This window comes from Pseudogymnoascus destructans, assembly GCF_001641265.1.
Source record: "Pseudogymnoascus destructans isolate 20631-21 unplaced genomic scaffold scaffold_1, whole genome shotgun sequence".
Lineage (NCBI taxonomy): Eukaryota > Fungi > Ascomycota > Leotiomycetes > Thelebolales > Thelebolaceae > Pseudogymnoascus > Pseudogymnoascus destructans.
The window spans coordinates 2,302,838-2,330,770 of record NW_020167520.1 but is presented as its reverse complement, the minus strand read 5'-3'; the positions used below and the strand labels follow the sequence as shown (position 1 = coordinate 2,330,770).

Below are 27,933 nucleotides of genomic sequence, written 5' to 3'. Positions count from 1 at the left end.
ATAGTATCCTTTTGGTAGCAAATTTCATATCTTTTACCGTCTGCCTCGTGCGACAATAAGTTACTCAATACGAGTCGTTGAATCAAACATGTAAGGCTGAGATCTCCAATCTTGGCAAAGTGTAAGAGAGCCTTGGCAGGACAGGAACAGTGGGGAGTCGCCGGAGTCGCCTTATGGATATCTGTAACTTATTGATTAACGTACTTGACAAGCGAGTCGTATTTGCATGCGAGTCGTATCGCGACACACCAAATCCGCACTTTACGGATACTAATGACCATAATGGCTCAACCGCAGCACACTCAGGCTAGTCAGATTGAAGGCCGAGTTGATTTAGCTATTCAGGCCTTCCGTAAAGGCTATTTTAGCAACCTCAAAGCGGCTTGTACAACCTACGACGTGCCATACACAACTGTTCGCGACCGTGTTAACGGACGCGTTGCTCGACGCGATTTACAACCCGCAAACAAAAAACTTAGCAACGTAGAGGAGTCAACACTTGTCGAATGGATATTATCTATGGAGGAACGAGGTACCCCTTAGATCAGAATCTGTACGGCAAATGGCAAATCTATTACTCCAAAAACGGTCTGATGAAGTCTACTCTACCCCTCTTACAGTTGGCCAACGATGGGTTTACAACTTTGTAAAGCGCCACCCTTTCCTCCAATCAAAGTACACCCGCAAATACGATTATCAACGGGCAAAATGTGAAAATCCTACAGTTATTGGGGATTGGTTTCGACTTTTACAGAACACAATTGCCAAATATGGGATTCAGGAAAATGACATCTATAACTTTGACAAGACAGTATTTCAAATGGGAGTGATTACAACCGCAAAAGTGATTACGGGTTCTGAGCGGGCCCATAAGACAGTTTGTGTGCAGCCAGGGAACTGTGAATGGGCTACCGTTATTGAGTCAATTGCAGCAAGTGGGTGGAGTGTGCCACCAATGGTTATATTTGAGGGAAAGGTCCATATATCAAGTTGGTATATGGATACCTTGCCTCGAGATTGGACCATTGCAGTTAGTAACAACGGGTGGACAAACGACTCTTTAGGCCTTACCTGGCTTACGGACGTCTTCCAGAAGTACACAAAAGACCATACAAAGGGTGTTTACAGGCTCTTGATTCTTGACGGACATGGAAGCCATTCTACTCCTGAATTTGACCTGTTTTGCAAGGAGCACTCAATTATCACACTCTGTGTCACGATTCACCAAGGTATAGGGCACCAGTTGGGTATTATGAATTAAACTCAATCTAGAGAAGAAAGGAAAGAGAAGAGGAGCACTCGAGCAGTGGCTCGATCTATATACAGCTATGTTGTTGTGGAGTGAATTCTCTTTAGCGAGACCAGTTCTGAGATCACTCCACAACTGAAAACTTCGCTCCAACCCCGGAAAGCTCCCCACACCCCTGAAGGCGCACTTGATATCGTAACATGTAGTTCTCTCATTTTCCAAGACTTTCCCTAACCAAGCTTGGTAACTGTAGTCAACGTAAGAGAATCCCATAGAACCATCTCCTAGGTTTCTAGCCTATAGGATGTGAAAGGAGGTCCAAGGTCAGAGTACCCCTATAGACAAATTATGTCATAACTTATGTGGGTAACTAAGGAGTGATGATGTGTAATGAATCATAGAGGGTTGTAGAAGCTTTTGGAGCTATCGTTCATATTCCTAGGCCTCTAGTTGATAGAGATATGCCATGTGGTAGTATTGGCCCACCCCCTTAAGGAGGAGATTTTCTTTAATAACTTGTTCAATGAGTGTCCAAATGATACGCCGTGATGTATGTAGCATAAACAGATGTAGTGAAAGAGTTTGCAGCAATTGTTGAGTAGTATTGCTCTTGTTGTTGGTGTGATAAGCCAAGGTATGTATGGTGACTTGTAGGTTTGAGGAGTAGATTTCTAAGTTTTCTCTTGAGTTTGATAGCAAACTGAGTGCAACGAATGTCAGTATGACATACAGGTGACCTAGCAGATGTGCAAATATGTGCGCCACGAGCATGTAGTATGTGTAGATCACTCACACATACTGCCCGTACATGCCCATTAAAGCAGGTTTAATTAGGGTAGTTTTACAGGTTTTAAATAGTTAATTGTTGAGTTATTAACCTGTAAAGTGCAGATTTTGTGTGTCGCGATATGACTCGCATGCAAATACGACTGGCGTGTCAAGTACGTTATGAAGGAGTTCCAGTATATGGACACCGGTGTCCGAATACTAAGCGAACGACATCACGGACACTCCTGGATTTGTAAGTGGTTACGTAAGTAAACCCCAACCACGAACGTCTCAAAGACGAGCTCCACCCCCGCGCCTTCCATACTGTAATGGTGGGTGCACCAGATGTGAGAATCTAGCCACCCAAGGAAGGGATGAATTTACTAAGACAACACACTGTCGTAGGAAAAAGAGCCAAAGGGTCGTAGCTTAGACTATTCCACAACACAGCAATCAGGTGTGTGATGTAGTGAAGTGGTTCAGACAAGTTGCAACAAATGTTGAGTCTGGGAACTCTGGGGTAAGTCAGAGGTTAACACCTCACTGACTTTTCAGAAACAAGGAGTAACAAGATGAATGCTTGGAAGCTTGGAAAAGACGTGGAAGTATGTGATAGTCGATTTACTGTATTGTCTGCTTGCCCTTTCTTAAGGAAAGGGCAATCCTATTTATGCTAAAGGAATGTAGTTCTCTCATTTTCCAAGACTTTCCATGACTTACCAGGCTTGGTAACTGTAGTCGACGTAAGAGAATCTCATAGAACCATCTCTTAGGTTCGTAGCCTATAGGAAGTAAAAGGAGGTCCAAGGTCAGAGTACCCCTATAGACAATTTATGTCACAGACAAATTATGTCATAACTTAACCAATCTTGTGGGTAACTAAAGAGCGATGACATGTAATGCATCATAGAGGTTCGTAGGAGCTTTTAGAGCTATCGTTCATGCTCCTAGGCCTCTAGTTGGTAGAGATATGTCATGTGGTAGTATGAGTGATGTCATGTAATGAATCATAGAGGGTTGTAGAGATATGCTATGTGGTAATATCAGCCCAGTAACTAAGGAGCGATGACGTGTAATGAATCATAGATGGTTGTAGCAATCGTTGAGTAGTATTGCTCTTGTTGTTGGTGTGACAAGCCAAAATATGTATAGTGACTTGTAGGTTTGAGGAGGAGATTTCCAAGTTTTGCTCTTGAGTTTGATAGCAAACTGAGTGCAACGAATGTCAGTATGACACCACCCCACCACCCCCCCAGCCACCAAAGGCTGGCAAGAGAGCTGGCACCCGTGCCCACGCCGCCCAGTATCCTTAAGGTAGAGTAGAAGTCTGTCGACTGCAGCCATGTGGTCTGGGCCTGGATTGATGAGAAATTCAGATAGTTTCTGTGTCGTACGGGCTATATCAGGTCTCATTACGACTGCTGCGTAGTTTGCTGATCCTACTTTCTGTTGGTAAAGATGGATTTGTTGCTTATCTGCCTGGCCATCAAATTGGGTTAGGTTGTCTGTAACCATTGGCGTTCAGGTGGATCGAATAGAGGCTACTCTGTACGTAGTTGTGATCTTGTCGATATAGGAGTCCTGGCACAGCCATAGGGTTTTCTGGGTGCGGTCCCTCACAATTCTTATGCCTAAGAACCATTGAAGTTCTCCTATTTCTCGAAACTCATACGCTTCCATCAGTCTCGTACGGAACTGTGTTGCCTCCATTTTGTGGCTAGGATGGCTAAGGATGCAAATATCGTCAACATAGAAGAAGACAATAATCTTTGAAGATACAAAGAGGCACTGTGTTTCTGGGACCTGTACGAGGCCTCGAGCCTTGAGTGTCTCTGAGAAGTCTCGAAACCAGAGTAAGGGGGACCTTCGAAGTCCATAGAGTGCCCTGTTAAGTTTCCAGCATTTTCCTTGCTCCTGGTAGCCGTCTGCACACCGTACGTAGACCTCCTCGTCAATACGGCTGTTTGTGAATGCGTTTATAGCATCTAATTGTTGTGTATCCAAATCAAAGTAGGCTGTGATTGCCATTAAGGCTCAGAAGGTTTTTGAAGCAAGCGTAGCTGCGTACGTCTCATCATGGATAGAATAGCGTTGTAGGTCGCCTCTTACAACAAGTCTAGCCTTATATTTAAGAAGGTAGCCATTGTCATTGAATTTGTATGTGAAAACCCACATAAGGGGTATCACAAAGTTCCGTACGGAGCTGTCATTGACAGATGTGAACGTTCCTTGCTTTCGAAGGTCTCCTATTTCCTTTGCAGCTGCAGCTTGGAATCCTATTCGATGTGGATGAGTTTGGAGTTGATTCCAGAACTTTGGAGCAGCTGGTAGGTCCGTACGGTGTATGCTCTGTCGATTGAACTCCGTTCCTACTAGGAAAGCTTGGTGTAAGCTTAGCTTTGCTTCTGGTATCGCTATTGTAGCTAGGTAGACGTCGTGTCTTCGTACAGTGTCCTCAGGGCGTTCCAGTGTCATTTCAGGCGTTTGAAGTTGTTTCTGTAGCTCTGTAGCTCCGTGGTCCTTCTGAGTAGGCGGCTCTTCTTGAGGAGAGGAGGTGTTTGTTGCCTCTGATTCATACGGAATTGTTGTCCCGTTCTGAGGCTGTTGTTCCCCCTCAAACTCCTCATCTTCTTGATCTTGAATATCTGGTATTTCAATGACCTGAACTGTCTTTTCGAGCTCTGTTTGGACAAGCTGAGCCTCGTACGAAGGGTCATAAGCCTTTGTCTCATCAAAGGTAACGTCTCTTGTAACTATAACCCTTTTAAGTTGCGGAACCCAAATGCGGAATATGTTTGTAGAGTTATAGCCAACTAGGTAGCCTATTTGGGCGTTCCTCTGTATCCTCTCAAGCTTTGGCTTGTTTAGAATAAGGGCATAGGCTCTACAGCCATAAGCGCGAATATGAGAGATTAATGGCTTAAGTAGCTCTGGCTTTTGGCTCTCTGTAGGTAAGGACTGGAGTAGAAGTCCGTACGGGGTCTCATCGTTTATGACTGACGATGGTGAGCGGTTTATGAGGTACCCTGCTGTTTTGAAAATCTCAGGCCACATTCCTTCTGGTAAGTTGGCTGATTCTTTAAGTGCGCGTGATCGTGTGATTATCGTACGGCCTGACCTCTCTATTCCTCCATTCGGCTCTGCTGTATAGGGTGGAGAGATGTGGATTTCATATCCTTCGTCCTTAATCCAACCCTCCCATTCATTTCCAAGTGAGGCTTCACCATCTAGGTGGAATATACGGATTTGGAACCCCCATCTTCTCCGTACGTAGCTCACAAAGTCCTTAATCGTCTGTAGGAGCGTTCCTTGTGTTTTATCCTTTATAGTATAGACGTGGTTCATGCGGCAATTATCACATAGGAAATGTAAGGCTTGTGTGCTGCCATCGTATGCCTCTGGCATTTGGATTAGGTCAAGGTGGACCTTCTCATATGGCACTTTTGAGCATGGTGTAGATCTTCTAGAAATCTGCCTTGTAGCATGCGTAAGTCGGCATACTTCGCACTGAGTATCGTACGAGTCTAGGTCTGTGACGATAACTCCGGCGGTCTTCTCTTGGAGTTTTCTAATGGCGTTTTGGTTTAGGTGTCCCATGCGGTTATGCCATTCCTTTGCAGTGCCTTTTAGGTCCTTATGAGGTCCATACGAAGATAGGACAATGTTGTCCTGTTGATCCTGAGTGCTATAAACAACTCGGGTATGCTCATTTTTGATGTATTCAAGAACCCATTGTCCATGAAGCATTGGAGTGTTGCAGAACGGTTGATCTCCATACGTAAGTCCTTGTGCAGCAGTATTCCAATAAACTCCCTTTTGGATGAATCGTCTAAGAGAAGCGACTGAAGTGTGGAAGGATGAAATGAGAGCTGTATCTGTAAGGGTGATAGTCCGTAGAGACTTCTTATCCTCCCCGTTTTGGACTGTAATATCTACAGACCCAAACGCTTCAATCTTCACCCTTTGGTCTCCAGCTAAGAGGTAGCTATTATCTTGACATTCTTGGATATTGTAGAACCTCGTACAGTCGTTGCAGACGTGAATTGTAGCTCCAGAGTCGAGAATTATGCTTTTAGAGAGCTCATAGGCTGAGGTTTTCGGCTTTAGTCCTTGGGAGACTTGGAAGACTGTAGTGAAAGACATAGGTGGATCTGTATTCGTACGGGTTTGTACTCCATTCGGGTTGTTGAAATTATTCTGTTCTTCTGCCTTTTGGATAACGTACTGGAATCCTGGTTTGACTTATATAGGCCTCTACTTTAGCTTTAATCTCTTTATTGGGGCGCCATTGCCTCGTACACTTTGACTTCATCACATAGAGGCAGTTCCGCCACTTGTGTGTTGTTCCACAAGGGCAGTCTAGTCGAGCCTGATTTTTCTGTTTTCTGCCTCTCTGACCTTGCTGACCTTGTTGTAGGTTGTTCGTACGGCCTTGGAGCGTTGGCTGTAGGTCGCTATTGTCATCCTCTTGTAGTGCGAAAACTCCATGTTCCCCCCTAGGTTTCTGGGTGAATCTCTCTTGCCTACGGTTGGTTCTATACTGTCGTAGGACCTCCTCAAATTTGTACGACTTTGTCTGCTTCTCTAGCTTGTGTTTCCATGGTCCTCGGAATTCGCAAGGTCCTATTGCATCAAGGAAGGTATAGATAGCGTCGTGGGGGTCGATAACCTCTGTTGCCTGTAGCGTACGGCCTTGAGTGTATAGATTCTCCCAGTTTAGGAGCCAGTCTTCAAGGTCCTTGCCTCTTTGCATTTTCGCAGCCTTTTGCCATTCTAGTCTCCATTCTCTGATTCTAGCTCTTTGAGTAGGTGCGAATTGGTCTCGTAGCTTTCTAAGCATATCGTACGGAGTATCGCAATTGTAGGTATAGGGTAGGAAGTCGCGTTTGATGGTTTCTTGGATCTTAGAGCGAAGCCCCTGAATTGCTTCCTCCTGCTTTTCCCACACCTTGCGCTCATATTGGAAATCAGCTTGTAGGTTTCGAAGCTGTTCCTTCTGATCTTCTGTAAGAGATGCGTACGTAATTGGCGTTAATTGCTGTTGGCCTTCTACTGAAGGTTGGATGGTCTGGCTACCTGAAGCTCTTGTTGACACTCCCAGGTCTTGTTTGAGCAGTAACACCACCACCAGCTTGCGTGGCACTCCGTAAGAACTCAGGAATAGGTCGAACGGGCTGTAGGAGTGTAGGAGGGTCCTCGATTGATGGATCGATATACCCCCATACTCCTGCCTTCATTGAAGCAGTTTTGATAGTCTCTATCCACTAGTCCCAGTCTCTAGGGCTTGTGAGGACCACCCCCGCCTTCTGTAGGGTCGCCATAATGATGGTTTTTTCGACTCCTAGGAGGGGTATTAGGTCCGTACGGGTTTCTATAGGCTTCAAAATGCGTCTTGGAGTTGCTCCGGGCTCATAACTGTTCAGTAATCTGTGTATTGTTCTGTCTAATTGTAGCTGCCTGAAATTACGGTGAAGTTGAGTTGGGTCACGTGACCATATTACAACAAGACCCTCCCCTCTGCCTTGGCACTAGCGCACGTGATTGGAGTCTGATTGCTCGTGACACAAAGGTCCCAAAGTGGAGTAACCCGGAATAAAGTAGCACCGTACAAGGCTGCGCTACTCCTGATTTGTCAAGCACGTTATTTTGCCCAGAATTGATAATCCGCGTCGATGATTTGCTGCCACCGCTAACCACCGATACCACGTGCTCATCTCCCTCTGATTTTCTGGCCGCCTCAGAGCTCGAAGTTTCTTGGATTGCAACATGAACACCAGAGCAACCCAAATGCGGGTGAATATGCAGTCGCTGGGGCCGATGCGCCCGCGAGCGCTGCCCATCGTCGCCGGGCGACTTTTCCACGGTAGCATTGTCTACAGGATGAGCAATGCCTCCCTCTCGTCTCTGGACAAGGCGCAGACTCTCACGGAGAAGATTGTCCAGCGCTATTCCCTTGGGCTACCGAAAGACAAGGTTGTGAAGTCTGGAGGTATGAATTGCCCCTTCTATGTTGCAGACTTGCGCGTTGGGAGCCAGTGCTAACTCTTCTGGCAAGACTTTGTGACTCTCTCACCTCACAAATGCATGACGCACGAGTGAGACTTCAATTCCACCTGTGTTGGACTCTTTCAGAAGAATGCTAACTAGCACAGTAACTCTTGGCCCGTTGCATCGAAGTTTATGTCCATTGGCGCTACGAAGGTCAACGACCCTAGCCAAATGGTGTTCACGCTCGACCACGACGTCCAGAACAAGAGCGATACGAATCTTAAGAAATACCAGCAGATCGAGACCTTCGCCGAACAACAGGGGATAAGGTTTTTCGGCGCGGGAAAAGGCATCGGGCATCAATTGATGATAGAAGAGGGATACGCATGGCCTGGCACAGTTACCGTTGCTTCGGACAGTCACAGTAACATGTATGGTGGCGTTGGATGCCTCGGGACGCCCATTGTCAGAACTGACGCGGCGAGCATATGGGCAACTGGCCGAACGTGGTGGCAGGTACCCCCTGTGGCTAAATGCCACTTCACCGGTGTCCTACCAGTGGGCGTCACTGGAAAAGATGTAATTGTTGCACTCTGCGGTCTCTTCAACAGAGACGAGGTCCTCAACCACGCCATCGAATTTACTGGATCCGAGGAGACGATGCGTAGCCTGCCGGTCGATGACCGCCTTGCCATTGCCAATATGACAACGGAGTGGGGCGCATTATCCGGTCTTTTCCCAATCGACTCTGTGCTTCTGTCATGGCTACGATACAAGGCGACCACGGCGGCGATGTATGAGTCAGGCACAGGAAGCAAGGACCGCTTCTCCCATGCCATCATCGAGAACCTCACCACTAGTCCAATAAGAGCAGACCGAGGCGCTACATACGCAAAGTCGCTCTTCCTAGATCTCTCTACGCTCTCTCCCTACGTTTCTGGACCCAATAGCGTCAAGGTTGCAACGCCACTGCGGGATCTCGAGGCACAGAAAATCAACATCCAGAAGGCGTATCTCGTCTCCTGTACCAACTCAAGAGCCTCGGATCTTGCCGCTGCAGCTAAGGTCTTCACTGAGGCTGCTAAGACCGGCGCGTCCCCCAAGGTCGCACCGAACGTTGAATTATACATCGCAGCGGCGTCACTCGCCGAGCAGCAAACAGCTGAAGAAGCGGGTGATTGGGGCGTCCTTCTCGAGGCTGGTGCCAAGCCGTTGCCATCTGGATGCGGGCCATGCATTGGTCTCGGCACAGGTCTCCTCGAGGCAGGCGAAGTTGGCATCAGCGCCAGCAACCGCAACTTCAAGGGCAGAATGGGCAGCCCAGATGCGAAGGCGTACCTCGCCAGCCCTGAAGTCGTAGCCGCTAGCGCTTTGAGCGGATACATCAGCTGCCCCGGATTCTACGAGGCACCAGAAGGCGTGACGAAGGTGGTCCTCGGCGAAGGCACTGGCAACATCGAAGCCGACAAGGCGACCAGCATCGAAGAGGCGCTCGCGAAGCTGATCTCCGAGGCCGATTCGCTCGTCGACAACGCGCAGTCGAGCCTCTTTGGGAAGGCCGAGGAGGTCACGACCGAAAAAGAGGGCGCGGGACTGACTGAGATCGTTGCGGGATTCCCGGACAAGGTGAGAGGCGAGATCGTCTTCTGCGACGCCGACAACCTGAACACTGACGCCATCTACCCCGGAAAATACACATACCAGGACGGCGTCTCGATCGAGAAGATGGCCGAGGTGTGCATGGAGAACTACGACAAGGAATTCGGCAGCGTCATCCGTGAGGGCGACATTCTCGTCTCAGGCTTCAACTTCGGCTGCGGCAGCTCGCGCGAGCAGGCCGCGACCGCGATCCTCGCGAGCAAGATCCCGCTCGTCGTCTCCGGCAGCTTCGGCAACATCTTCTCGCGCAACAGCATCAACAACGCGCTTCTCGGACTCGAGGTGCCGCGCCTGGTCGAGGGGCTGAGGAAGCAGTTCAGCGGCGCGGACAAGGCGCTCACGCGCAGGACGGGGTGGACGTTTGAGTGGGATGTCAGGAGGAGCGAGATCACGGTGCAGGAGGGTGAGGGGGGGGCGAATTGGACGCAGGCTGTTGGGCAGATGCCGCCGAATGTGCAGGAGATTATTGCTAGGGGTGGGCTGGAAAAGTGGGTGAAGGCTGAGATTGGGCTGTGAGATGGGGATTAGATTGAATTAGATGTTTGCATTGTACAGCGGGGGCGGATTTGGAGCGGTGAGGTCGAAAAGTTTGAATACATGGGCGCCATTTCCGCCTTGTTGCAACTGGTACGCCAGTTCGACGGGTTTGTACAGTACAGTCCTATTTTCAGAGAATAGAAGAATTGAGAACTATATAAGCACCGCATCAACTTGACATGACACGTAGCTCCCATGCATTCAAGAGAGGCCTTCATCTTTATTTACGCCCGAGGATCATGGCAATACGACGGAACTAGGAAATGTTACTGTACTCCGAACACAGTAGCTGGTTAGAAAATCAATTATAATCATGATTATTTAGTCGTAATCATAATCATGATTATTTATAAAGTGTATAATCATAATCATGATTATGATTACGACTAAATAATCATGACTATAATCTATACCTAATTAGGTATAGTTTATATAATCATAATCATGATTATGATTACAACTAAATAATCATGACTATAATCTATACCTAATTAGGTATAGTTTATATAATCATAATCATGATTATGATTACAACTAAATAATCATGACTATAATCTATACCTAATTAGGTATAGTTTATATAATCATAATCATGACTATAAACTATACCTAATTAGGTATAGTTTATATAAGTGATAAGATAAAATAAGATAAGATAAGGGGGGTTGGGTTAACCCTAACCCTAAAGGAAGAGTATAGCTAGGCCTATTATATTTTAAGGAGGGAGTTAAAGGCTCTATAGATATATTTATAAGCATTTATAAGCATCTCAAACTCTCTAGAAATATTTCATTTTTCTTATCTTATGTTATTGCTTATCTAAACTATACCTAATTAGGTAATAACTAAGCCTAATAAGGTATAGATTATAGTTATGATTATAATCAGGACTATTTATGAGTATAAATCATGATTATGATTAACGTGCATGTATAACGAAAGTGCCAAACAAGCGAAAGTGCCAAAATCATGCGGTGACCAACCCCCCCAACTAAATGTTAAATTCCTCCACAACAAAACATGCGCCATAAAAATGATGAAAGCTAATTAGTGCTAGCTATCCAAACTATGCAAAGCGACCCAAATTTGTGCCTTCGAGTTGCAGCTAGGATCTATTCCGTAGACCACCGCAAGCTATGTCACCGTTTACAAGGCGTACCTTCACGACGCGATATCCAAGCCAACTTACGGAAATTAAGTAACCTAGAGGAGTCAGTTCTTGTTCAGTATATACTTGACTTAGCTGCTAAAGGGTTCCCTCCTCAGTTGTCTATTGTTGAAGATATGGCAAATCAACTACTTGCAACACGCGACGCGCCACACGTCGGGTCACGTTGGGCTTCAAACTTTGTTAAGCGCCATGTAGAGCTCCGGACACGCTTCCAGCGAAAATACGACTACCAGAGGGCTAAGTGCGAAGATCCAGAAGTCATTCGTGGCTGGTTTGAGCTTGTATGGAACACAATTCTAAAGTATGGCATCAACAATGCAGATATCTACAACTTTGATGAGACTGGGTTTATGATGGGCGTCATCTCAAGCGCAACGGTAGTAACGAGCTCAGATGGGCGGGCAAAGGCAAAAAAGGTGCAGCCTGGCAATCGGGAATGGGTTACAGTAATCCAAGGCGTTAGTTCTCAAGGTTGGGCAGTGCCGCCATTTGTCATTGTGGCAGGTAAAAACCACCTTGCATCTTGGTATGAGAATAGCGGATTTCCAGCAGATTGGGTAATTGCTGTTACTGCAAATGGCTGGACTACAAACGAGAGAGGTATGGAATCCAATCCATAAGGAGTACTGCAAAGAACACAACATTATTACGCTTTGTATGCCTGCTCACTCTTCCCATATACTTCAACCTAAGGTCAAGTGTAGATATTACACTCTCAGGGCTAAATGGAAGAAGCCCAGCACCTCGGAACCCTCCCTGAATATTGCTTTCTGTGAGAAGCACACAAAGCTCCGGAGTGTTGGTGGTTATCGCTTGTTAGTCCTTGATGGTCATGAGAGCCACCATTCAGACAAGTTTGAGGAGTACTGCAAAGAACACAACATTATTATGCTTTGTATGCCTGCTCACTCTTCCCATATACTTCAACCACTTGATGTTGGCTGTTTTGGCCCATTAAAGAGAGCTTACGGTCGGCAAATTGAAGATATGATGCGGGCTCATATTATTCACATTACTAAGGATGACTTCTTTCCTGCCTTCCACGCTGCATTTAACATTGCAATGACAGAAAGCAATATTCAGGGAGGGTTCCGAGGTGCTGGGCTTCTTCCATTTAGCCCTGAGAGTGTAATATCTACACTTGACCTTAGGTTTAAGACGCCAACACCTCCAACCTCTCACCCAAACACCGCTCAACCATGGGTTTCTCAGACACCAAATAACCCAACTGAAGCTGTATCACAGTCTACTTTCATTAAAAACCGAATTGCGCATCATCAAAATAGCTCTCCAACCTCAATCTATGCAGCTGTTGACCAGTTTACAAAGGGTGCATCGCAAATAATGCATCAATTAGCACTGCTAAAGGGAGAGAACCAAAACCTACGACAGGCAAATGAAGTACTAAGCAAGCGCCGGAGAGCTAGGAAAACACGACTACAGCAAGGAGGATCACTTAGTCAACAAGGGGCGCAAGAGCTACAGGATGAAAGGGACGTTGTGCAGCAAGTAGAGCAAGAAATAAGGGCAAGTAGTGGTCGGAAGCCAAGGGAAGAAACCCATGCACGTCGCTGTGGCAAGTGTGGTGAGACTGGACACAATGCGCGCACTTGTCAGATTGTAATAGACAGGTCTGAGGAAGAGGACTCCAAGTAGTTTTAATTAATTTATATTGTTGTGGTGGATTTATCGCAATTCTTATGGGGTAGTCGCGATATTTTGGCACTTTCGCTTGTTTGGCACTTTCGTTATACATGCACGTTATATGATTTATTAATAATCATGATTTAATAATCATGATTATAATTACAACTAAATAATCATGATTATAATTAATTAGCTTCTAACCCTTATAACTACCAACTATAGTATATAAACATGCAACCCCTAAGGCCTATTCTAAAGATGATATACAAAAGGCAATTACAAGCTAGAAAGAGAAGAAATTCTGATCTATTCGCGCTACTACAAGCCATTTTCAAGTCCTGTTTACTACACTACAAAACCAAATGGCTAGACATAGGCCAAAGGCCAAGCCTATAAAGAGGCGTAATTACTTTCAAACGTAGAAGAAAAGACATTAGTGTAATAGATACATAGCTTATAAGTACTAATTGGTATTATAAATAGATGTGAGCTTGATGTGTCTATAGCGAAACACCTACATTAGTAATAGAAACAGCTAAGGAGATTCACTATAGACACATCAAGCTCACATCTATTTAGAATACCAATCCTACTTAAATGCCTTTAATTAGCCACAAATAGAGCAATTTAGCAACTGTTACTGTCACACTTTTAGCGTATAACAGTAACATATTTGGTAAGGCATACCTAACACCAAGGTGCCCACTCCGGCCCCACGTGCCCAAATAGGAAAGGGGACTGTCACACTGTAACAGAGCCATTTCTGGCCTAGTAAATTAGTAGTGTATCGTATGTAGTTAGTCATAATCAACAATTTGAACGACATCCTATGCTAGAAATAGGTAAATACTAATATTACTCTATGATAACTATGGAAGCCAACCCTCATGGCATCCAGAAAACAGCCTGGCCAGCTATACAGATGGCAAGCCAGCTCTCTGAACCCATTAGAGAGTCTATTGAGAGCCCTAGCCTTGGTCTCGACCAGTTTAGCCTGCCCTTGACCTGGGAGGACAACAACGATGCCGCTATAAGCACCACCACAAGCACCGCCTCTAGCATCACCCGTAGCAGTCAAAACTGTATGACTGCTGAGGACATGCTCTTTGTCATGCGGCTCTGCATCGAGCAGCAGGCTGCATATGGCCACCAGTCGGACTGAGCATTTTGGAAGTGGATTGCTCAGCGCCTCATGGCAGACCGAGGCAAAGAGCACCAAACGCTTAGCTGGGCTGTAGCTAAGCTTGTCTGCGAGCATAGGGCGTATATCGCTGAGCTTGATAGCGGTGAGCAAGATGCCCAGTGTCATACTGACATTCGTTGCACTCAGTTTGCTATCAAACTCAAGAGCAAACTTAGAAATCTCCTCAAACCTACAAGTCAACATACATATCTTGGCTTATCACATCAACAACAGAAGCAATACTACTCAACGATTGCTGCAAACTCTTCGACTACATCTGTTTATGCTACATACATCACGGCATATCATTTGGACACTCATTGAACAAGTTATTAAGAAAATCTCCTCCTTAAGGGGGTGGGCCAATACTACCACATGGCATATCTCTACCAACTAGAGGCCTAGGAAGATGAACGATAGCTCTAGAAGCTTCTACAACCCTCTATGATTCATTACACGTCATCGCTCCTTAGTTACCCACAAGATTGGTTAAGTTATGACATAATTTATCTATAGGTACTCTGACCTTGGACCTCCTTTCCACTTCCTATAGCCTAGGAACCCAAGAGATGGTTCTATGGGATTCTCTTACATTCGCTACATGATTAGCAAGCTAGTTGTGGGTCGCACTTGATTTCTAATACATTTACCAAGCCTGGTTAGTCATGGAAAGTCATGGAAAATGAGAAAACTACACTCCTTTGGCATAAATAGGATTGCCCTTTCCTTAAGAAAGGGCAAGCAGGCAATACAGTAAATCGACTATCACATACTTCCCCGTCTTTTACAAGCTTCCAAGCATTCATCTTGTTACTCCTTGTTTCTCAAAAGTCAGTGAGGTGTTAACCTCTGACTTACCCCTGAGTTCCCAGACTCAACATTTGTTGCAACTTGTCTGAACAACTTCACTACATCACACACCTGATTGCTGCATTGTGGAATAGTCTAAGCTACAACCCTTTGGCTCTGTTTCCTAAGACAGTGTGTTGTCTTAGTAAAATCATCCCTTCCTTGGGTGGCTAGATTCTCACATCTGGTGCACCCACCATTACACCCAGTTGTCTATGACAGACGCTCTGGACTCCTGGATCACCATGCTTGACACTCGCGAGGAGGTCAAGCAAGCTCAGCGAGAGGCGCAGGGCACCGCTGATGCAGAGACAACTGCATCAGCAGCCTGGCAGCAGGCCTGCCTCTCTTGCACTCTGGGCAGACAAGAAGCAGCTCTTAAGAGCTGCGTCTTGTCTGCCCGTTGGTCATCATCGTCGTCATCACCTGACGACGATGACAGCCGACCACCCTCACACCAGTTATACCCCTCGAGGGAGATCCTGTTGCTACAGGACTCGAACGCCTCTTTAGCATTGTCGAGAGGGCTGCTAGTCAGATAGGCAACCCGAAGGAGGGGGAGAGGGAGGAAAAGGATTCTGCTGTCGAGAAGCGGCTCGAGGACCTAGAGTCTAAGGTTAGCACTGTTCACAACAATGTGACACAGATGCTAGCGATGATGAAGCAGCAGAAAGGGAATTAGAAGGGGAATTGGGGGGAGGGGGAGGGGTGACAATAGGAATGTACATACCTATGATAGATAGGACTCCACTGTAGGTGGAGTCAATCCAAATTGGTTCCTCCGCTCTTGCCCCTTTAGGCATGTCTGCACATTCATAAGCAAGACAGCAACGACAAAGTATGCAGTGACAGGCTTCATACCAGCCCTTAGCCCCTTGCCGAAGGCAGTATATGTCCAGCTTTGCTGGACAGAGCCAAAGACTCTCTCGACCTCAATCCTAAGAGAGGACAGAGCAGTGTTCCATCGCTGCTGGTCCTCAGGCAAGCTAAACTGCCCAAGCGGATGCTCAAACGGGACACAGTGCCAAAGGCGGCTGAGTAGGCTGGGTCGCCAAAGACATAGAGGGTCTCATGACCCTCTATGATCTGTTACGAGGTTAGCACCAGTCACAAGAGGGGGGAAGGGGGGACTTACCTTACGGATAGCTGCATCGTAGCCAGACTTATACCACATAGCCCAGTCATTAACTGGGCCAGCAAATGGCCCCATGAGCGAGCTGATCAAGACATCTGGGGTAGAGATGGTTTGCCAGTTAACGCCGTAAAGGCGCTTGTGCCCAGAGAACATGGCTCTCTGGGCCACATTGCCTTGTGGGTGGCAATGTGGACAGAAAGTGCTATCCACAAAGCCCCAGACCCCCCCAACCCCACAGACCCTCTTGACCCCAGCAGCGAACTCTGCCAGCCGATGGTATGTCAGCTGGTGGTGCCACCAGAGAGTCAGCCCAAATTGGGCTGCGAGGAATAGCACTGTGTCATTAAACACAGTGCTAAGCCAAGCCTCAGACCATCCAAAGACGTGACAGAGGCTGACCCAGCGGCCTGGGTAGGCCAGTATAGCACAGATGACGCAGAGAGCATCCTCTGGAGTCAGTGCTAGATGGCTCCGCCAAGTCATCTCCTCCATATGGAGGAGGGAAATCAGCTGGCATAGTTCCTGTTCCATGAACCGGAACAGGCGCTGAGCATTACCTAGAGGCAGATCCCCTAGGCAGAACGACCGGTGTTCATAAATGAACACTGGCTGTTATGAGCAGCAATAGCAAGAGCACCTCTGTCATACTGACATTCATTGCACTCAGTTTGCTATCAAACTCAAGAGCAAACTTAGAAATCTCCTCCTCAAACCTACAAGTCACTATACATATTTTGGCTTGTCACACCAACAACAAGAGCAATACTACTCAACGATTGCTACAACCCTCTATGATTTATTACACGTCATTGCTCCTTAGTTACTGGGCCGATATGACCACATAGCATATCTCTACAACCCTCTATGATTCATTACATGACATCACTCCTTAGTTACTGGGCTAATACTACACATGACATATCTCTATCAACTAGAGGCCTAGGAACATGAACGATAGCTCCAAAAGCTTCTACAACCCTCTATGATTCATTACATGTCATCACTCCTTAATTACCCACAAGATTGGTTAAGTTATGACATAATCTGTCTATAGGGGTACTCTGACCTTGGACCTCCTTTTACTTCCTATAGGCTAGAAACCTAGGAAATAGTTCTATGGGATTCTCTTACATTGACTACAGTTACCAAGCCTGGTTAGTCATGGAAAGTCTTGGAAAATGAGAGAACAACACTCCTTTAGCATAAATAGGATTGCCCTTTCCTTAAGAAAGGGCAAGCAGACAATACAGTAAAGCGACTATCACATACTTCCACGTCTTTTCCAAGCTTCCAAGCATTGATCTTGTTACTCCTTGTTTCTGAAAAGTCAGTGAGGTGCTAACCTCTGACTTATCCCTGAGTTCTCAGACTCAACATTTGTTACAACTTGTCTAAACCACTCCACTACATCATACACCTGATTGCTGCATTGTGGAATAGTCTAAGCTACGACCATTTGGCTCTTTTTCCTAAGACAGTGTGTTGTCTTAGTAAAATCATCCCTTCCGTGGGTGGCTAGATTCTCACATCTGGTGCACCCACCATTACAACCTCCCCCTCATCCCGCCCTTGTCCTCCTTGTGTGCCGACTCCTAGCACCGGTCTTTGGCCTCGACGACGAGGGCTTTTGAGTGCCTCGTGATGAGGGCTTCTGAGTGCCTCACGACGAGGGCTTCTGAGTGCCTCGCGACGATGGCTTCCGAGTGCCTCACGACGAGGGCTTCCGAGTGCTTCATTGAGGGTGGCAGCGGTGAATCTGCCATTCGTTCGCAATGCTAATCGTCAGCATTGACGGGCGTAGTGGTGATGGCAGTGTATAGGCACCTTCGACCAGATATTGCCATATATGGCAATTTCTTGGCATAGAGAGCCTAGCGCTGATTTGGGAATAGAGGGGCAGGGGCCCTGGTTACTGTCACACGCTAAAAGTGCTTTATATACCACATGTACTGTAACAGCAGCACCCTGTTACACCAGTAGAGCCATTAGAGCAATTTAGCAACCAAATTACTGTGTTATGCGTATTCTAGGCGAGCTAGAATACTATCGTCTTTTTTGGCTTAGTAGGATGTAGCATGAGTGTAATTGTACATCATTATAAGAGTATTCTAGCTCCCTAGTTAATGGGTTTTGATTAGCTTGCTAGTTAGGTGGGCTAAGCAAGTAATTAGTGTAATTCCTTACCTAGCTAACAAGGCGGCGTCCTTAGGGGCTTAAGCTATTATATACACACCTTAGCATCCTAAGTAGTAATGGGCCTACAAGCAAGTATAAGATGATAAGCTAGAAGTCTCTACATCCATGCTAGGACATCATGGACTAAAACGGGGGTAATTTAATTGTAACAGGGTGCTGCCCTTATATGTAATGCTAACTTCTAGACGATAGAAGACACAGAGGTTTCTTATGTAAGGTTGACTTGACAGAGGAGGCAGGAGATTAAACACAAAGGTTTTCTACACAACCACTAATGGAAAATCAAACCCAAGAAGCGTGAATCGTTCTAGCTACCAAAGCTATTTATTCATCAAAAAAACTTAGTCGTCGCTCTACTGCCAAAGTCTACAAAGTCCTGTACATGACACTATCGAATAGGATGGATAGCCAAACACCTTGCACTGAAACCAAAGCCAATTGTTATAAATTGACTAAGTTATAGAGGAAGTAATTATTCGAAATATAGATATGGATGTAAGAGGGTTTGTACCTCGGCTTGCTAGTGTAGAAGATATGGCAAATTATATCCTCGAATCACAGGAGGAAAAGCACGTTAGGACGCGATGGGCATATTGATTCATACAATGCCGCCTAGAGCTAAAGACGCATTTTAATCATGTTTATGACTTCTAAAGAGCCTTGTGTGAAGATCCTAAGCTTATTAGAGCGTGATTTTAACTTGTGCAGAACATAAGAGCAAAGTACAGCATCTAAGACTGTGATTTCTATAACTTTGACAAGACAGGCTTTATGATGGGCGTTATTAGCTCAGGCAAGGCAGTTCAGCCTAGCAACTAGGAATAGGCTATAGCAATTGTTTGTGTAAATGCTAAAGGCAGGAGTATCCCTCCATTTTTGGTAGTATAAGGGAAGTGTTACCTTGCAAGTTGGTATACTAAAGGCAGCCTTCCTAATAATTAGGCAATTAAAGCTACTAGCAATGGATGGACTAACAATGAGACAGGTCTAGAATGGCTATAGCACTTTGATACACATACTCGTGGCTCTGCAAAAGGGCCATATCAGCTGCTAGTACTAGATAGGCATGAGAGTCATGAATCGGCCGAATTTCAGGACTATACAAGAAGCACAACATTAGTCTCTGTCTCCCCCCTCACTCTTCTCACTTAACCTAGCCACTTGATATTAGGTGTTTTAGTGTTCTTAAACGGATGTACAGACAGCAAATCAAAACCTTTATTAAAGCCTGTATAAACCACATTACTAACTAAGGTCAAGTTCTTTCTAGAATTCCACACTGCATACAAGCAGTTAATTACACCTGAAAATGTGAAAGCTAGATTTCACAGAGCTGGCCTTGTGCCTTTCAATCCTAATGCAGTATTATTAAAGCTGGATGTCAAGTTACAGACGCCTACACCTACAGGTCCCCCCTCTGCTAATGTGTTACGGCTAAGTGCTAGTGCTATGGCTAGCGCTTACAGCTGCAACCTCACGTGATGGATAACATTGGTATCAGGGATATTATGTTATCCATGTTATCCACAGGGATCCACGGAATATCAGGTGATGGATAACATTGGATATCATGGATATTATGTTATCCATGTTATCCACGGATATCCCTTTGGCATGACACCACTATATAAGTAGATAGTATTTCCTTAGATAGGAGCTTTGTGCTCAACTCAATATAGTATTCTTTACAATACTGTAACGTGTTACTTGGAAAGCCTTTGTGTTTAATCCCCTGCCTACTCTGTCAAATCAACCTTATGCAAGAAACCTCTGTGTCTTCTATCATTTAGAAGTCAGCATTACATTTTGAGCACCACTTACACGAGGTACCAGCTTACACACAAATCAACATGGCTGGAGACGATACTGGATCAAATGTTGGATTGAAGGGGAAGGTTGCTACTGAACCTACCATCGAAGCCCCACAGGCTCACCCTTCGAACAAGTTGAAGATTGCATTCCCAGACACCTTTCATGGGGATCGCAAGAAGCTCAAGAGTTTCATCATCCAGACGGAGCTATGGATGGCGTTTAACGCCAAACACTTCAACAAAGAAGTGAAACAGGTCCTATGGGCTGTGGCACTCTTTCGAGGACCAGCCTCAGAATGGATCTCTAACTACCTCGCTGACTACATGAACCATCCAACAGTTGAAGGAAAATGCAGCACCTTAGTTACCCAAGGAACAAAGGAAATTTTTGTATCCTGGGGTGGATTCCTTAAAAGGCTTAAGAAAAACTTCGGAGACATTGATGAACGACGGAATGCAGTCAGGGCACTCCAGGCTCTCAAGCAGAGAGGGTCAGCAGTTGCATACACTGCTGAGTTTCAACAGCATGCAACACTCACCAACTGGGGAGATGAGGCTATCTGTGACCAATTCTACGCAGGTCTGAAAGACCATGTGAAGGACGAAATCTAGTGCTTTAGCATCACTAGCTTCTAGATATGGCACAAACGTTCTGTATTTCCTGAGTCTTTCCATCATAACCAGGATAGCGTCAAATACTACTCCTGTTAACAGGTCCCAAGAGGGTGGTAGCTTGATAATGAAATCTAAAGCTATAGATTTCCATGCTCCTGTTAGTATTAGAGTAGATTTCAGCTGTCCATATGGCAAGTGCCTATTAGATTTTGATTTGCTGCAAATTTCGCACTCTCTTACTACCATTTCCACCTGCTTCCTCATACCTGGGAAGTAGTAGTGTCGGGTGATTCGTTCAAAGGTGCATGTTACTCCCTGATGGCTGTGTGCTGGTAGCGAGTGTTGTTCTTGCACTAGCGGGAGTCTCATTTTGTTTGGGACATACACTAATCCTTTGAATCGGATCAATCCTTGTTCATTGATGGCGAAGTCGCCTTCGGTTTTTATTAAGACTCGCTTTGCAAATTCGTCTGTTGCATAAGCTTTCTTGAGTCTTTCTTCCAACTCCGAGTTCTCCACAGTGGCAATTGTGGCTAGCAATTCGTTGTATTGCATTCCTGCGTCTGTCTTCTTCAATATGGCTCTAGGTCTTTCCTCTTTAGGGCCGATGTAGTCAGTCCTTCTGCTAAGAGCGTCAGTTCTTGCATTCTCAGAGCCCTTGCGATATGTAATCGTGAAGTTGTAGGCTGCGAGTGTCTCTGCCCATCGGACTTGTCTGGGGTTTAGCACCTTGGTTGTGGTGAAGTATATAAGGTTCTTATGATCCATCCATACCTGTACTGGGTAGGTCGATCCTTCAAGATATACTCACCATTGCTCAAAAGCAACGACAATAGCTATCAGCTCCTTGTCGTGGATGTCGTAGTTGAGTCCGCAGGTGACAGTTTTCTAGAGTAATATGCAACTGGCTTAAGCTTCTCGTCCTTATCTGGCTGACTTAGATAGGCTCCAATCGCGAAGTCAGAGGAGTCTGTTCTTTACAAGGTCAAATGTGACTAGGATAGGTGCTTCTGTGAACTTTGTCTTAAGTTCCTGAAAGGCAGGCTCTGCCTTGCTTGCCCATTCAAACGTAAGGTCTTTCCTTGTAAGCTCTGTATGTGATTGAGCTACCTTGGAATATCCCATAATAAACCTCCAGTAGAAGTTGGCGAAGCCTAAGAAGGCTTGTACTTCTTTGACCGTGGTTGGTGTTGGCCATTCCAACACTGCTGTGATCTTTGCTTGGTCCATTTTGATGCCATGCGTTCTGACAATGTAGCCTAAGAATTCTACTTGATCCTTGTGGAATTCACATTTTTCTGGCTTAAGGAGTAACCGATGCTACTTTAGCTTCTGTAATACCTTCCGAACATGACCAATATGTTCCGTTGGGTCTCCTGAGTAGACTAAGATATCATCTAAGTAGATGATAACAAACACATCCAAGTATTCATGGAGAGCTGCATTCATGAGCCTCTGCATGGATGCTGGTGCATTTGTTAGACCAAAGGGCATAACCAAGTATTCAAACAAGCCATAGCGGGTGCAGAATGCTGTTTTCCACTCATCCCCTTCCTTGATTCGAATTAGGTTATAGGCGACTCTGAGGTCCACCTTGGTAAATATCTTGGTTCGTGTAGTTCTGTAAGGACACAGGGCACCCAGCTCACAGTAATAGCATATGAGAGTGCGAGTCGGAGGCTAAACGGATGCTATCCTATAGGTCTACTATGAAGGATACAAAAAAGATCAAGGGGGAACCCCGTGAGTCAATTCCCTTAAGTACCCGAACCCATCCGACTCGGTTAGCCCGCTCAAATGATCACATGTGACCAGGGGGAACCTCGTGAGTCATTTCCCTCAAGTACCCGAAACCCATCCGACTCGGTTAGCCTGCCCAAATGATCACACGTGACCCGCAGCTACTCAGAGTCTGCTCCTTAGAGTGAGAGATGAGAAGGCATCCTTACAGTAGTAGGGTGGGGAAAAGTGATCGACTCGGTGTACAACCACGTTATTCATGATTATGAATAATCATGCTTACTCGCTTGTGAAATACGTTAATCATAATCACGAATATTCATGATTATGAATAATCATGCTTACGTGCTATTTGACTATTCGAATAGTCATGATTAATATGATTATGGGCAAAAGAACCATATACCATGCACGACCCCTGTAAAGAACTATATACCATGCTGTTACTATTTCGAGAATCTGAGTAGCCCGCGCTACCCACTCATGACTCAACCACCCATCCATCCAATCGCACATCACTGCCAAGTCTACCAACCTCGCTGTCACCATTGTTGCTGTCGCCATCGTCGTTGCAGTCGACGTTGCAGTCAACCTGTAGTAGGGCAAACTGGCAGACTCACCGCCCTCCTCCCTCATTTGTGGCCGCCCTGAAGGACTTGATTTTCTGGCATTTTACTAGCCTGCAGAAGCGCTGCTCATTTTTTGAGAACATGGCTTTGCTTGCTGAACTCGTCGAGCCTGTCGATGGTACAGAGTACCTTGAAGATATTGACGCTATGATCCGCGCCCTGGACGATTGGGCAGTTAAGGGAAAGTTTACCTTCCGGATGGCATACCGAGACCCTGGCCGTGCCACCTGGATTTGTGCGGAGGCCGAAGCCCACTGTCGCTGGTGCTGCCGTGCAGTGCAACGAGCGCAGGACAGCTACTGGGAGCTTGTTGTCACTGTGGCTGAGCACACTTGTGTTGGCCGAGGCACTCAGCACTTTTTATCTGCCTCAAAGAAGGAGTGGCTAGACTCTGTAGTCTCTCATCACTTAAATGTGACAAAGGCCACAATGCCTAAAGACATTGTCAACCTCCTACGTGTGCGTTTCGCTGCTGAGGTCAGCTACAAAGTAGCTCAGCTTTGCCACCTCCGCCTCCTCAATGGCGACATTGGCGCTCAGCGACACAGCTTCCAGCTGCTGCCAGCTTATAAGCAGCGCTTAGAAGCTATTTATCATCGTGTAAACATTGACTTCGTTCTTGACCAGCATAGTGAGCTCTTTCCCTTTATTTTGTCTAGCGAACTACTTAATAACTATCTATAGACCGCTTTCAACGGGTCTTTGTATGTCCCCCAGTCTCACGTGAGACCTTCCATCTTTGTCGCCGCCTCGTTGCTGTAGATGGGACCTTTTTGAAGGCCTGCTTCATACTTTCTCTCCTACTCGCTGTTGGCATTGATGCAAATGGTGAAGTCGTCTTGCTAGCTTGGGCGTTAGTAGAGTCTGAGATCCGAGACTCTTGGGAGTGGTTCCTCCGACACTGCCGCTGGGCTATGCCTGAGATCTCTGCTGAGCCGGTAACGATGATCTCAGATCATTACAAAGGCTTACGCGAAGCAGAAGCTGTGCTAGGAGGTTTACTAGCAGTGGCTTGGTGCTGCCATCACCTCCGTGAGAACTTTACTGAAAAGTTTGGCAGAGGGCTAACGCCGCTGTTCTGGCAGGTTGCTCGAAGTAGCAACCAATTGCATATGATGCTGCGCTAGCAGAGTTATGCAAGCAGAAGGCTGAAGCAGCAGAATACTTACTTGCTGCTGAGCCTGAGAAGTGGGTACACTTTTTGTTCCAAGGCCGACAGTACGGCCACGACACTAGTAACGTTGTTGAGAGCGTTAATCAAGTTCTCAAAATCGACAGAGAATTGCCAGTAGTTGAGCTGCTTGACAGTCTCTGGCATCGGGTAATGGAAAAGTGCTTTGAGCGCAAGGCATTAGCGCATATAGTCATTGCTGCAGGCCGACATACGACGCCTTGGGTAGATAAGCAGGTTGACGAGGCAAGAGCCTATGCTCAGAGCAATTGAGTCCAGATCTCATCACCTGTTGAAGGACGAGTGGTGCAGCCTGACGAACGTATCCACATTGTTAACCTCAACGATAAGACGTGCTCCTGCCTTATATTCCAAGAGAATGGCATACCCTGCGGTCATGCCATGACCCTAATCCTCGCCACTGGGGCGCACGTTACCCCTTACCTCCCTGAAGACCTTTCTGCTGTTATATGGGCACAGATGTATGAAGACACTCTGCCGCCAGTTAGCATTAACGACCTTGACACAGATGCTGAAGCACTCAATCTTTTGTGCGACCCGACTGTAACTCGAGTCCCTCGTGGACGACCTAAAAAAGAGCGGGTTCGCCGACAAGACACCCGGAATCCGCGTGGCCGTAGAGATATCTGCGATCATGGCAGCATGCTGCCGCTTGGCGCCGTCGTTGCGCCTGTACCCGACATGGTCCGTAGCCGCTGTAGCACATGTCGTGAAGCCAGTCACAATGCTCGGCGATGCCATCATCCCCATCAATGATGAGGTCATTAACTACATGCTTACGGGGGCTACTATGGGAGCACAAGAGCGACAGTGCAGTGGTGACGGTGACCTGTTCAATACAGTTTCGAATGCCAATGGGCGATGAGTGGGTAGGTGGGGCAGACAAGGACGTTGGCATGGTACAGTAAAAATACGATAAGTCGATATGCTTTTAGCCGATATTTACGTTATCTCGATATCTTTTTCTGTACGGAAGCTTTTTACATACAAAACACAATACATCTGATATCGTGAGATCCTCCTTGAATATCGACTTATGCTAATCTTTTGAATCTTATAGAATGCCTTCGAGAAAGCTCAATTCGATGACGATTGAACAGCGTCGTGCTCTTCGACAATGGACCGTCAACAAAACACCTCGACCTTCCCTGTAAGGACACAGGGCACCCAGCTCACAGTAATAGCATATGAGAGTGCGAGTCGGAGGCTAAACGGATGCTATCCTATAGGTCTACTATGAAGGATACAAAAAAGATGATGAGGAACCCCGTTGGGTCAATCCCCTTAAGTACCCGAAACGGGTCCGACTCGGCTAACCTGCCCTAACTCTCCCCACGTGGCCGTAACCTGCCCGACTCCAATGCTTTCCATCACTGAGGGCTTGGCATCCTTACATTCCCAAAAAGATTGTATCGCCTGGTTTTTTGAGAAGTACAACATTCAAATTAGTCAATCTACAGTCTCGGAATCCCTTAGCAGCCGATTTATCAACCTTGATGATCCGATTAATACACCAACAATAGGGAAGAGGAACGATACAAATATACGTTGACAGGAAGTGGCTTGGCCAGATATTGAGGCTATTCTTTTTGAGTGGCAAGAACGAATCGATTCAAAAGGAGGTTTTACAACTGCGGAGATCTTACAAGAGAAGGTAAAGCCAATTTGGTCACAACTACCACAATATCAAGGGAAGCCTTCTGTAATGGTGGGTGCACCAGATATGAGAATCTAGCCACCCAAGGAAGGGATGATTTTACTAAGACAACACACTGTCTTAGGAAACAGAGCCAAAGGGTTGTAGCTTAGACTATTCCACAACGCAGCAATCAGGTGTATGATGTGGTGAAGTGGTTTAGACAAGTTGCAACAAATGTTGAGTCTGAGAACTCAGGGGTAAGTCAGAGGTTAGCACCTCACTGACTTTTCAAAAACAGAGAATAACAATATGAATGCTTGGAAGCTTGGAAAAGACGTAGAAGTATGTGCTAGTCGATTTACTGTATTGCCTGCTTGCCCTTTCTTAAGGAAAGGGCAATCCTATTTATGCCAAGGAGTGTAGTTCTCTCATTTTCCATGACTTTCCATGACTAACCAGGCTTGGTAAATGTATTAGAAATCAAGTGCGACCCACAACTAGCTTGCTAATCATGTAGTGAACGTAAGAGAATCCCATAGAACCATCTCTTGGGTTCCTAGCCTATAGGAAGTGAAAAGGAGGTCCAAGGTCAGAGTACCTATAGATAAATTATGTCATAACTTAACCAATCTTGTGGGTAACTAAGGAGCGATGACGTGTAATGAATCATAGAGGGTTGTAGAAGCTTCTAGAGCTATCGTTCATCTTCCTAGGCCTCTAGTTGGTAGAGATATGCCATGTGGTAGTATTGGCCCACCCCCTTAAGGAGGAGATTTTCTTAATAACTTGTTCAATGAGTGTTCAAATGATATGCCGTGATGTATGTAGCATAAACAGATGTAGTAGAAGAGTTTGCAGCAATTGTTGAGTAGTATTGCTTCTGTTGTTGGTGTGATAAGCCAAGATATGTATGGTGACTTGTAGGTTTGAGGAGGAGATTTCTAAGTTTGCTCTTGAGTTTGATAGCAAACTGAGTGCAACGAATGTCAGTATGACACCTTCGCCAGAGTTTAGCATTGCTTGGATACAGAAATTTTGACTACGTCACAACATCCGGAATAGAAAGAGGCAAGGAGAAGGGGCATCAGTCAGTGAGACAGCAGAGGACGAGATGAGGGCTATTCAGACAGTGGCTGGGGAGTATTTAGAGGACAACATTTATAACATGGATGAGACGGGTTTATACTGGAAGATGATGCCATCTCGTGGGCTTTCTACAATGGAGGCTCGAGTAGGAAGGAAGATGGACAAGGCAAGGATGTCTGTCGTATTCTGTTGTAACGCTGCTGGTATTGATCGATGTCCTCCTTGGTTTATTGGCAAGGCGAAAACGCCTCGAGCTTTACGAAACATCGACGTCATAGCAATGGGAGGGGTTTGGAGGTGGAATAAGAAGGCTTGGATGAATCAGTTTATTATGGCAGAATGGTTAAGGGCTTTTTATGCTCGTATTGGTACAACACGGGAGGTTCTTCTCACCATGGACAACTTTTCAGCACATATCAAGGCCCTCGAATCGACACCACCCCCTGCGAATATCTGAGTTATCTGGCTTCCTCCAAATGCAACAAGTCGATTTCAAGCCCTAGATCAAGGTATCATTGCCTCTGTCAAAGCTCATTACCGTCGACAATGGCTCCTTTACATCCTTGACACTTTTGAAAGGAATGAAGATCCTGTGCAAACGATGAATATACGACTTGCTATTCGATGGCTTCTTCAATCCTGGAATCACGACCTTACAAACTCGACAATCTATAACTGTTTTCGAAAGAGTATGATTGTTCAAAAGCCAGTTCAACTATCCTCACAACCTCTTCCTGATATTACCAATCTCTATCAACAAGTACAACAAGCTGGGAATGTACACGACTCTATGGATCTTTTGAGCTTTTTAAATCCAGTCGATGAGGATATACAAGAGT

At 45.9% G+C, this 27,933-nt stretch overlaps 3 protein-coding genes across 3 annotated transcripts; 2 read left to right on the top strand and 1 right to left on the bottom strand.

The window, feature by feature from the left end:
* The first annotated feature begins 7,603 nt into the window (after positions 1 to 7,603).
* LYS4 (mitochondrial Homoaconitase) lies at positions 7,604 to 10,368 on the top strand. Its single transcript, XM_024464307.1, has 3 exons — positions 7,604 to 8,006; positions 8,073 to 8,112; positions 8,170 to 10,368. The coding sequence occupies exons 1-3, from the start codon at positions 7,784 to 7,786 to the stop codon at positions 10,178 to 10,180; spliced, it is 2,274 nt and encodes a 757-aa protein (XP_024328485.1). The 5' UTR covers positions 7,604 to 7,783; the 3' UTR covers positions 10,181 to 10,368.
* A 4,928-nt stretch (positions 10,369 to 15,296) lies between these two features.
* VC83_00618 (uncharacterized protein) lies at positions 15,297 to 15,733 on the top strand (the record flags this gene model as incomplete). Its single annotated transcript, XM_024464306.1, has 2 exons — positions 15,297 to 15,440; positions 15,494 to 15,733. The coding sequence occupies 2 exons, from the start codon at positions 15,297 to 15,299 to the stop codon at positions 15,731 to 15,733; spliced, it is 384 nt and encodes a 127-aa protein (XP_024328484.1).
* Positions 15,734 to 17,778: 2,045 nt separating this feature from the next.
* Positions 17,779 to 18,050, bottom strand: VC83_00617 (uncharacterized protein; the record flags this gene model as incomplete). Its single annotated transcript, XM_024464305.1, has 2 exons — positions 17,779 to 17,942; positions 18,011 to 18,050. The coding sequence occupies 2 exons, from the start codon at positions 18,048 to 18,050 to the stop codon at positions 17,779 to 17,781; spliced, it is 204 nt and encodes a 67-aa protein (XP_024328263.1).
* Between the last annotated feature and the right edge of the window lie 9,883 nt (positions 18,051 to 27,933).